This window comes from Alligator sinensis, unplaced genomic scaffold (assembly GCF_000455745.1).
Source record: "Alligator sinensis unplaced genomic scaffold, ASM45574v1 scaffold264_1, whole genome shotgun sequence".
NCBI lineage: Eukaryota > Metazoa > Chordata > Crocodylia > Alligatoridae > Alligator > Alligator sinensis.
In genome coordinates this window covers 354,438-366,923 of record NW_005841831.1, presented here as the reverse complement: position 1 = coordinate 366,923, position 12,486 = coordinate 354,438, and the positions used below count along the sequence as shown (strand labels likewise).

The 12,486-nt window shown below is 46.2% G+C and overlaps 1 protein-coding gene across 6 annotated transcripts in view; it reads right to left on the bottom strand.

Annotated features, from left to right (window-relative positions):
* The window catches only part of ARHGAP22 (Rho GTPase activating protein 22), a 311,784-nt gene that overhangs the window by 58,996 nt on the left and 240,302 nt on the right, over window positions 1-12,486 (bottom strand). For 5 of the 6 annotated variants that reach the window (XM_014521979.2, XM_025207433.1, XM_025207573.1 and 2 more), the window contains one exon: window positions 7,147-7,275. In XM_014521979.2, the coding sequence (XP_014377465.1) occupies window positions 7,147-7,275 (129 nt within the window). Of the gene's footprint in view, window positions 1-7,098; window positions 7,276-12,486 lie in introns of all 6 variants that reach the window. The other variant, XM_025207471.1, reaches the window with a different exon arrangement.

Sequence of the window (12,486 nt, the reverse complement as noted above, 5' to 3'; positions counted from 1 at the left end):
CTCATCTTTAATGGATTTCTGCAGTCCTACAAGCCCCTACGACTATTGCCTCTTCTGCTTCTCTCCCCTTGGCTGGGCCTACCTCCCAGGAGACAATACTGACTCCAGGGTGGAAGAACAAACACTGATAACACTAGTCGGGGGGCCAGTTGTATCTATGCAGAGATAACAATGAGGCACTCATAGGGCAAGGCAAACACCTGGCATGTGCTTCAGAAGCACACCTGGTTTCATCCTGCACCACAGGTGTGGCCCACAGTACCACCCACTGGGGGAAGGCCCCACAGCACACACACACCCCTCCTCAGAGCCTGTGGGGAAGTGACAGGAAAGGATCAGTACAAATGAGGGAGAAGGCAGGGAGCCATTTCTTTGTCACAAGACTACGCAGATAACAGGAGTCACCTATGTGGCCTTCGCTGCTGTAGTGTATGGGCACCTCCCAATTAGAGTGAGGAACGGAGGCAACAGGCAGGTTAAACAAACACCCACAGTCACGTGCAGAGCCCGCGGTTGGGCTAGGACTTGGTCCTTCCATTTCTCAAGCTTAGTACAGTTTCCTCCTACTGTACCCTTCTGACTGCCAGTAACATTTGTCTTCAAAACAACTCTGCTGTGTTCTCATTTAGCAGCTTTCATGGAATCACCCCAAAGCCATGCTTAGGGTCTTTCATTATGTCTGTGTAGGTTACTCCTGTATTACCAAAGAGAACGCTGACACAGTGGGCTCAATGTGCGAACCTCTCAGGGCATTTATACACGTGCTGCAGGAGTGAGGGAGGTGGGTGCTTTAATTAGAGTGGCTCCAAATAAAGCACACGGAGTGTCTCATATATTAGTGTTCCCATGTTTAAAAATAGTGGCAGTGTCGCTTAAACTTAAAAGTGCGCCTGCCACCATTTTTAATCCTGGGGATGCTGATACACAAGATGCTGGAGTCTGCTGGAGCACAATTAACTGAGTCTGCTCTGAGGCACTGTAATTACAGCACGTTGGAGCAGCCTCGCTGCTCGTGTAAAGGCACCTTCTGTTCTCTCAATGCTTTTGTAGTTTTAGGGGGAGTCCTTGATTTTTCTGGGCAAATCTCATATAGGAAATTACAGGCCCCAGATTCTCTTGTGGGATGCAGCACAGGGAAGCAGTGTCTATGTGTTTCAAGTTGAGTAGAGCTAGCTATTGCCAAATAGCTCTGCAGACAGACTCTCTCTTTCAGGAGAAGCACACGTGCGTATCATGGGATGTCTCTACACATGCCATTAATGTTCAGCAATAAACTGTGGAGCTTATTGCTCTGCAGTTTATTGCTCCCAGGAAGCTCCCAGGAGCACCCGGACCACAGCACATTGAGCCGAGTCAGAGCAGCCCCAGCAGGGAGGGGGCCCAGGAGTCAGCCTGCCAGCCCAGGGCTGCTCCAACCAAGGCTCAGTGTGCTGCGGAGGGGCTGGATGGGGCACAAGGGTGCTTCAGTGCAGGGCTAGCTGGCAGCCAGCCCCTGCATTGAAGCACCTTCATGCCCCAGCCAGCCTGGTCAGTGTCTACATGTGCACTGCAGTGCACAAAAAAACTTCACAGCAGAGTAGTACTTGTATTTACAAGTACTATCCAGCTGCAGTTTATTAGTTTTGTGTGCCCTAATAGGAGTGTACATGTAGACACCAAAATGTTTACTACATAGTTAATTAGTGAACTGTGCAGTAAACATCTCATGTAAACTCTCCCATGGTGGAGTAAGTGACTTCAGTTGCCATTGGTTTCACATATAGAGGCCCAAAATACAATCCCTGCTGGCAGTGCAACCAAAGATGGCATTGCCTTAATAAAACAATAAAGACCAAGGAGTCAATGTGGAAGTAAACCAAAAGAATGAGTTCTGCTTAGATTAGCTAACATTTGCTGGAATTGCCTAACTGTTGACTCATGGTGTACTTATGACATCACCTTTATTTGACTCTGCCAGCATCACACAGTTGCCTTTGAGGATGCTGGGAGGTGGAACAATCACTAGCAGACCTGGGAATAAGATCTAGGAGCCTTACAACTCAGAACCTACTCTAAGTACTGCACCATGCCACCCTGTTCTGCAATCACTTGGTAATAGTCAGCAAGGTCAGCATGGTTGTACAGCACAGAGGCAACTCTTCATTTAACTAATAAGAAGGGCCAATCCGGGGTGGTATCAGAGGCAAGACATGAATCCCATACCTGTTGTGAAACCAAACATGCGTGCCCCAAAGGGCCACATTCTGTTCTTGGTTTCATGAGTGTAAATGCAAAATAACTGCACAGAGTTTAGAAGGGTAATTTAGCAAAGTGTGAGTCAGTACTGACAGCAACAGAGTGTCAATCAGCCCTGATAACAGCAACACAACCCACAAACCAGCTCTATCAATCCACTGTAAAATCTCTGCTCATACAGAAAAAAAGAATGGAAAAGAAAAGAAATAACAAATCCCATACATATACCTTATTTTTAAATCTGGGCTCACAGAAGCTTCTGCTCTGATTAAAACTGACTAGACTCAAGAATCCAGGGTGCTGAAAGCTATGGAAACTGTTAGAAACGACATCCCCCATAAGCAACACAGCCCTTCTTCAAATGACTTAGAGGCTGATGGATTTTAAGGCCTAATTTGAAGTGTATTTCAAAGCATAAATTCTGTGTGGCTTTTAAGCTCGCCTAAGTCTCCCGCTATGATCTGGAAGTCTTCACAGCTTTCAGAAGTTTTCTGTTTCATTTTTAAAAGGCTTTGCACTTCACCTTTAAACTAGTTCACATAGTTCGTGCTGCATGGACATGTAAAAAGATACCCATCCTCTTTGATTGATGAGTTTCTTCAGTACATCAGCAGAGATTAAAGTGCATTGCTAAGCCTCCCCTTTTAACTTGGCATAATTCATTTTCACATCATATCAGCCTTCTCCAGGGCTGGATATTTACATATTAATATATTTTTTTTATTCCCCCTCTCCCACCCCATCTTCAAATATTAAAAAGTGCGGATAGATAAGATTCTGCACTTAAATTAGGAGCAGCAGTAGCAGGGAAGTACATATCAAACCATTCAATTAAAATACAAAGACAGCTCTGTTTACTGTCTTCCCTTACCATGAAAGCGCCTGCCCTGCTTCCCCTTCCCCACACCAATCTCCTTGCTCTGATTCTGTGGGGGTGAGAGCGTGTCTGGTTGCTTTCCCTAAAAGCAATGAAGTACTTTGGAAACGTGTTTGAATGTAGTGACAAGCTCTCTCTCCTGATGATTTGGAATCTATATGATCGATGAGTGGGATTAGAACAGGTAGGCAAAGCAGTCAGATATGGGTAAGCTAGTTGAATTATCAGTAAATCCAGTCAATAAGATGAAGTGAGAGGTGAATTAAAAGGCTGGATGTACAACTTCAGTTCTTTTCCAACTGATTTACATGGGAAATTGCAATTCATCTCTTTACAGAGGTGATCCAGCTCTTGCTGACATACGTGAGTGACAGGTTTAGACTGACAGTAGGACTGGGATCAGGTTCACAGGGCACATCTACACGTGCACGTTGCTGCAGAGTTGCCTAATTAGTTCCTCAGTAAAGCACACAGACACTGCCAGGCACAAGTACTATTCTACAGCAGAGTTAATTACACCACTGCAATGCATGTGTAGACAAAGACTGGCCAGCTGGGGTGTGAGGGGAGGGTGTTATAGTGCGGGAGCTGACTGCTGGCTAGCCCTGCACTGTAGCACCCTCAAGCCCCTGTCAGCCCCTCCACAGCACTTTGACCCAGACCCCCAACAGCTGGGGCTGCGCTGCCCTAGCTCAGCATGCTGCAGTCCCAGGCACACATGAAGGTGTTGAGCCCAGGAGCAATAAACTGTGGTGTGAGCTGCACCAGAGTTGATTCAGGAGCATTAACAGAATGTATAGATGCACCCACAGTGTCTGAAAACAGTAACAGAAAAATCGTTTTATCTTTCCTTCCTTATTACATGGCACCCATTGCCAGATCTCCTGATTTTATCCTAAGTCTTGCAACATTTGAAGTTGTTCTGAAAGCCCCAGCACCTGGAGTCATGTGACTTTTGAAGCCATCATGGTTGCAGAGTAGAACTTGAAACTGTATATAAGGACACCCAAAACACTCAGAAAGTAGCAGTCAGAGAAAAAGGACCCAAAAGTAATAAAAGAGAAAAAAAATCTCACATGCACACACGGAATCTCATGATTTTGAGTCAACCCCTCACTTTTGAAAGCTTGGGCTCAGTTTAACACAGTGTTTCCCAACTTTTGAATTTGAGACACCCTCTACTGGACTTGAGGCATCCCTCATTGGACTCAAGACATTCCTCCATAACTTTAGTGAATTATGTGGCACCCAAAAATATAAAATAATTATATATTAAATACTGTAGCGCTTACCTCCTTACACAGGAGCTGGGCAGAAGGGATGGGGGATCATCCAGGCAAGGATAAGACTGAGCCTGGCTTATCTGCTTAACTTATCTGCTTATCTCCTCACATGTCATTTATCCCCTCACACCTCATAGCACGCTTAAAAAAATCTAGAGGCACCCCAGGGTGCCCTGGCACCCTGATAGAGAATTACAGGTTTAGCAGCATGAGTTTCCCCTAACTGTAGAAGTCGGCCTGCAGCTATTTCAACAAACTGACAAGTCCCTGGGCATTTTGACAAAAAACCTCAAACATATGTTGACAGCAGCAGCACTGACAAGGCTGTGCCCTGAAGGAGTAGTATGCTGGAGGGATGTCAACTGTCTGGAATAGCTGCATCAGTTTTCCTTGCCGTCTGACACACCACAAAGCTGTCTGACAGAGCCACAAAGGCTCTACCAACGGCTGTGGCTGCAGCAGTGCGGTCTGGGACTTCCGACTCCTGTAATGTGCAGATGCAATGAACTACAGTGTGGGTTGGCAGCAGCTGGAGAAGACTATCCGGCTACTTGTGGAGAAACCCTGATAAAATAATCTCCATTCCAGCTGCTTGGAACTAAGTCTCATAGTACTCACACCCCAGATAGCCTTTCAGGGCTTTTGCAAAACAGAACAAATGTTATAAGCACAGACCATAGCTTGGCTATCAGGCCTTCTAAACAGTGTATATAGAGCCTAAGGAAGGGACATAGAAACTCTTGTTCCTTCCAGACCTATCTCTTATAGGCTCGGCAGTGCTATGTTGGCTAGCACTATGGAAGAAAGAGACTTGGGGGTCATCATTGACCACAAGATGAACATGAGCCTGCAATGCGATGCGGCGGCTAGTAAAGCGACCAAAACGCTGGCTTGCATCCATAGATGCTTCTCAAGCAAATCCCGGGACGTCATTCTCCCCCTGTACTCGGCCTTAGTGAGGCCACAGCTGGAGTACTGTGTCCAGTTTTGGGCTCCACAATTCAAAAAGGATGTGGAGAAGCTTGAGAGAGTGCAGAGAAGAGCCACGCGCATGATCAGAGGTCAGGGAAACAGACCCTACGATGACAGGCTGAGAGCCCTGGGGCTCTTTAGCCTGAAAAAGCGCAGGCTCAGGGGTGATCTGATGGCCACCTACAAGTTTATCAGGGGTGACCACCAGCATCTGGGGGAACGTTTGTTCACCAGAGCGCCCCAAGGGATGACGAGGTCGAATGGTCACAAACTACTTCAAGATCGTTTCAGGCTGGACATAAGGAAGAACTTCTTTACTGTCCGAGCCCCCAAGGTCTGGAACAGCCTGCCACCGGAGGTGGTTCAAGCGCCTTCATTGAACACCTTCAAGATGAAACTGGATGCTTATCTTGCTGGGATCCTATGACCCCAGCTGACTTCCTGCCCTTTGGGCGGGGGGCTGGACTCGATGATCTTCCGAGGTCCCTTCCAGCCCTGATATCTATGAAATCTATGAAATCTATGAATCTCAGTCTTGCCAAATACGGACATTCAAAATCATGAGCTGGGATCCCAAAAACCATAAGACTGCTTTAAAAAAAAAACAAACCAAAATACGATATTTATTGGCCTGGTGATGTCAATGCCTTTAAGGTGCACTACAGTCATGGTCTCATGTTTTTCTCCACATTTCCATGTGCTAGAAGCTTAATGTCAGCAAAATTAATAAGAATAACTGTCTCTTGTCTGGCACGTTTCATGTCATTATCCTCCTTTCACAGAGGAGCAAAGTGAACTACTCATTGTCACTCAGCAGGCCAGTGGCTGAGCTGGGGATAGAACCAGTTCATCAAAATCCCAGCCTGCTGTCCTATCCTCTGAACCAGTGGTGCCAACCTTTTTGGCAGACATGCCACAAATTAGTCACACACCCTCCCCAAATGTCATTCTGATACTCATCTGCTGCTCAGCTTTCTGCTTCCTGCCCTGTGCTCCCTACCTGATCTAATGCTCTGCTTTCTGCTTCCTGCTCTATCTGTCACTGTGATGCCTGTACCTCTCCCCAACCTGCTGCATGCCACACATACAAGCTTCCCATACTACTTGTGGTACCTATACACCACGTTGGACACCCTTGTAAAACCACACTGACAAAATAAATTGTACATAATAGCATGACATGAGAAGCTGGGGATTAAAATTAAACATCAAATATTCTGATATATGTTTCAAAATTAAACATCTAAAACAATTTAGAGGAGCTGGCAACAGTAAAGCTGCCCCAAAGGTGACCCTGCAGTTTTGACTCGGGCAAAACACCTACTGAAGATAACAGAAGCTTTTTTTGCATAAGCACTACAGGCTTGAGTCCTAAATTGGTCCAAGTAGAAAGGAATGTTGTCAGAAGTCCCAAAGTTTTAAGTTGGGCATCTGGCCTAGAGGTGGAGAATGGAGATAAGTATACAATCTCCATGGCAAAAGGAAAGATAAGGAGGTGTCAGAGACTAGATAATTAAAAAGCATTGAAAATTAACAATTACCACCACCAGTACTCAGCTTCTTTCATTGTTAATTGTACATACTTCAGAGAAGGAAAAAAAAATCCCCTTTCTTCCCCCAACATCCCAAAAAGTTGCATTTAAAAAAGCTTTAGACAAAGAGTTTTTATCTAGGCATCTCAGTGATTTGATACTGTTATGCATATCCTAATATCACAAGAATATGTTTTACCTTGAGGAAAATGTTTTAATTTATGTGCATGTGAGCTATTTGCAATACCTCCACCAAACGGAGCCCATATGACCCGTCGGATGGCTTTCACCCAATCTTCCATTTCATTCTGGGAATTAGCCATGAGCAGAAAAGCCTCGTGATTGACAGGCATCTTTTCCCGGTCCCCAGAACCACCTGAAAAACAAAACACACACCTCAATTAGCATCTAGCTTATAAGTGACCACTGCTGACCTCAACAAACCCAGCCTACACAAGTATCCTTATGGGGTGGAGTTACATACCCTCTTTGGATTCACATACATGACAATGCAAAGCAGAACTCAATGGAGAGTAAGGGCCAGAGAGAAGCCATGCTATTCCTCAGGCTCACCAGCATGTAGTGCCAAAGTGAAAGCTACACTACCTTAAAGGACAAGGCACATGGCAAGCTTTGGAGATCTAGGCTGAGGTATGGAAGGGTTTGTCTCCACCCTCTTGAACCCTAGAAGTATTGTAGGAGAAAAAATGATTGGCTTCAAATGTTGCAAAAGAAAGGAAGCATGATGTAGGTATCTGGCTATGATTATCCCAGCGATACATACAGAGCACAAAATCTTTGTACATACAGGTTTATTCCCTTTAGCACTATAACACCGGCATGCAGTTTAGAAAGCTCCACTACAGTGGACACACACCAATAGCTTGAAGTTGCAGTAAACTAAGTTTGGTTGGGTATCAAGAAAAACTTCGTCACTGTTAGAACCTTGAGGCAGCTGGATAGACTGTCTAGGGAAGTTGTGGCCTCTCCACCACTGGACAGCCACTGATACATACAGTGCATATAAATCTCTCTCTCCATCATAATCTGGTGACCCAGGGCAAGATGCAATCTCATGGGGCCCAGCATGAAGAATCACACAATGGTTTTACTGGAGCAGCTTCTACCAAGAAGCTGAGGAGACTGTCTACCCAGTAGCTGCATCCCCATTGCCATATAATCTGCCTTTAACTTCACTGTGGATAATGTCTTCGTTGTTAGGTCTCCGCCATTTCCCCATTTGCTTTGTCTCTGGTCAAGCAATAACTGTTGCCTTGTGCTGAGCTACTGAGATTGCTTGTTCACTGAATTCAAAGATAAGAATAGGGACAATGGTATGTGGTTGTTTCTAAGGAACTGCCTTAATATAAACAGAATTTACACTTAGTAAATCCTTGTTAATCTCAGGAAGGGAGTGCAAAAGCCAAGGAAGTGCTTGTTCTTGCTTATTAATTGCTGCTTAGCTTAACCACATGCACAGACCAGGCATTGGTTTTCAAAAGGAAACATGAAGCAAGGCTCCTAGGGTTTTGCTATTCTCAAAAGATCAATTCATGTGAAATGAGAAGCCAGCGGGATCTTATCATGTAGAATAAAAGACCATATGGCTCCAGATACTGCCTAGGAAACAAAAGGCAGGGATCGTCTCCCTGTAGGCATCCTAATCCTTACCCTTCTCTCATGCCATCCTCCCAGCCAGCCTGAAGGGATGGATTTTCAGGTGATTTACATTCCAGTCAATATACAAAATAAGAAACTTATTGGAGGAGTACCCCAGACCCCAAGCCCAGACTCCAGCTCTTGTTTTTATTCCTCTCAATTTTGGAGGTGGTTGGATCTGAGCTTTCGGCATAAGCCCTAAAACAGCATGCCTACATAGGTCAGTTCTAGGCTCCCCACTCCCTCCCTGGATGTTTTTACCAGCAGGGTTTGGTAGCTGTGCTATCTCCCCAGTTAAGAGATCCACTTAAGAGGTCCACTCCTTCTGGACCATGAACTGAGTCCAAACAAAAACTAAATCTCCCATCCCAAGCTTGCCAGCATCACCCTTCCTCCCCAAGCATCTGTCTTCTGGTTCAGTACTGTCCATCTCCTGGGCCCAGCCTCAGCCCTACTAGGCCCTAGTAAGTCCCTTCATTTGCTCTTGATTCCTGAGGAGCAGGAACATAACCATTTGCCCCTTACTATTAAGGTTCACTACATCCCCTCACCCCTACCACTAGTAAAAGGGCCTGGAGGTTGCTGAGAATGGCTTGGTTTCCCTGAATGGGACCAGAGTCGTAGCAGGGCTGTTTGCTAGCAGTTTAAGGCCCTGTGGCAAGACAGCAGACACTTTCAAGAGGAAACCTCTTTTCCATGAAGTGTCTGGACTCAGTTGGCAGACACTTATGGAGCCTATCTTGTTTGGGCTAAAGTCTGACCAGCACAGCACTCCTTACTAAGTCATGCTGACATTGTCCCAGGACCAAGTCTTCCCCATCAAACTCTGCAGCAACCAAATGGTCTCATGTGAGGATCATCAAGAGCTCTCCAGGAAGCAACACAACAGATCATCCAGTTGCCTCCATAACCTCTTCTCCGATATTTAAAAGAGATTTTTTTCCAGAATCTAGTAGAATTATAAATAGGTGAAACCAAAGGAGGAGCTTCAGGGTGGGAAAAAAGAATCCTACATAGGCTGCAGACCCTGGGCCTGACATATGGCCAAAAATACATGTTTGTGCTTTCTGTGGTTGTCCTTCCGCTACTGGTACTTTAAATAGGAACAAGGTTGTGAACCTACAGCTGTTTGAGAGAGTGCCAAAAGTTGTTAGTCACATGTTTGGGCAGAATAAATACAACTGTATATACAGAACATCAATGTTGGAAAAAATAATGTGAAGCAGAAATGTTTGTTAGACAGAGATGCATATGCTCTCTCTGATGCACAGTGGCTGACCTACCTATGGGGGATTTTTCTGTCAAGATTTTTTGAACATGTTCCCTTGCTGCTTACTCACAGCTAGTTCCTTTCACTGCACTCAATTCTGCCTAGCAAGGGCCAGGTTCAGACCTGTCTTTTCATTTTGTTGCAACCATTGGCTTTTGTGAGATGTGGGATCTATGAGAAAAGAAACAGTAGCTGAATTCAAACTCAAGGATTTAATGATCCAAAAAGTTTGGAGAAGTACAGGTCCTTGCCTGATATTCATGATTGCAGCTTTTCCTGGGCCTCATCAAGAAACAGGATATAGTTCTGGGATTCAGACACCAGTGTGTAGCTCGAAAGCATCTGTATAATGGTACAAAACATGCTGGTCTTTGGGCAAACTTGGATTAGGATCTGGGTTTCAAATTTCTTCACTTGGGAAAGTTTGGATTTGAGGTTTGTGTTCTACTCATAGAGAGATGAAGGTTGGATGCAACCACATCTCTGTCTCTAAGGTTAGGAACAGATGTTGCATTTATCCCTGAACAAGTTGTGCCTGTTCCAATATTCTGGGGTCGATGTGTATACACATTGCCCTTCTAATAAAGTTTTAATGAGGGGTTGAATGCAGTCGCTTTTCTGCCATTGATTCAATGATGCAAGCGCAGGATAACTGTTCAGATGCATTTTGCAATGTCCTGTTAGTACTTTTCATCCTGTGAACTGTCAGTACACCTTATAAACTGTTAGTACTTCTTATCCTGTGAACTTTTTTAGGATTTATCCTGGGACAACGGACATGAATGCCTGAAAGACTGCACTTTGTCCTGAATAAAATGGAATTAATCCATTGCAAATACAAACTAATGCACAACTGCAACCACCAAATCATTAATTCAAATTTGTAGTCTAGTCTAAGGCTGTCCTACCGGTGGCCTGTGAGCTGCATGTGGACCCTAATGGGCTGAACTGCAGCCCCAGGCTCCCAATCCATCCTGCTGCCTCCAGGGCTCCTGCCAGTCTTTGGTCTTTCCCTCTCATCTTTGAAACTGGAGCTGCCAGCAAGTGATCTACACTGCTGCAGGGGGGTATGAATGCCCCTGCACATGCCCAATGGGACTAAAGGATCTTGTGGTTGGCAGGCTAAGGTCAACCTAGGGTCCTGGCACAGTGCAACTCAGAAACATTGGTACAGTGCAGTAGGGATGCCCACTATTCAGGATCGCAAGGAGAGGCCCATGCTATGTGCATGCAGCCTTTTCCACACATGGTCCAGGGGGCATGTGGCCTATGTGGCATGTAGTGGGGGCCTGCAGCCCTCAGCCATTTAAAAGTTAGACAGTCCTGGTCAGTCATTTTTACAGTCTAGCCCTGGGTCTAAAGGAGGCTTTAAAGGATGGAGTACAGCAACTACTTCTCACTGTACAGAATTAACAGTTCCCTAGCTGCAGGACACTGTGCTGGGGGAGAAATATCATTCAATATCTGTAAACACAGAAAGAGGCTTTCCATTCCTACCTGAACAGAACTCCTCACACATCCTTAATCAAGCATCTGTCCAAACAAGACTGGCCTCCCAAGATAATCTTAACCATCTCCACTTTGCCCTGATTTGCTGATGCAGGTATTCTGGCACTTCAGTCAAGAGACTCCCATATTTAAAAAGAAACCTGTTTACAAACACAGTCTTAGACTAGGCTGTGGTTGTGAAGCCTGACCTGCCCTGACCAGGATGGCGAAGAAAGATAAAGGACAGCTCACTGGTTAGAGCACTGCCCTTAGATTTTGGAGAATCATGTCCAATTCCTTGCTCCATCAGTGACTTCCCGTGTGACTCTGGACAAGTCACTTAGTCCCCCTCTGCCTCAATCATCCATTTGTAAAAGAGGAATAATAAATCTGCTCAGCCTCACAGGAGAAACATATTAGAGACTGGGTGTATCTACATGCATATATTAATGCAATTCAATACACTCTGGTGCTCATCACATCAGAGTTTATTGTTCCAGGTGTGTCATTTGCATGCATGCCTGGGATCATAGCATGCTGAGCCAGATCAGAACAGCCCCAGCTGGCAGGAGGCCTGGGGGAACAATCTGACAGCCTAGGGCTGCTCCCCATCGCTCAGTGTGCTGTGGAGGGGCTGGCTGGGGATGGCGGGCAGCCCCTGTACTGGAGTACCCTTGTACCCCACCAGCCAGGGCAGCATCGACACGTGCGTGAGTGGAAGGCAATTGGGAGCTGCATCCAGAGCCCCATGCGCTCAGGCAGGAGCTGCCCAACTGCAGCTTCCTCCCCACCTGGAGTGGCGCAGCAGGAAGAGAAGCAGGAGGATCCACCGCTGGAAGCGAGGGTTGTTGAGCAGCACCCAAGCAGCTACAGCCACACTGGGAGCAGCCCTGCTGGTAAACTGTGCACGCTGGCCAGGGCTGGGGCCAATTGGAACAGGCGGGACTCAGCTCCATGCAGAATGCCACAGGGGCAGCCATGGGCTAAGCCACCCAGGTGAGATTTAACATCCCCTGCCCCCTCCTCTCTCCCCTCACCCGCGGCTGACTCCTGGGACCTAGCATCCGGGCACTCCCCCATCCCACACACATGCATGTGCACACATCTCCCCAGTTCCTCCCCCTTCAGAGGGCAGGGGTGTGCAGGGATCGGATAGCAGCTCTACCCTCG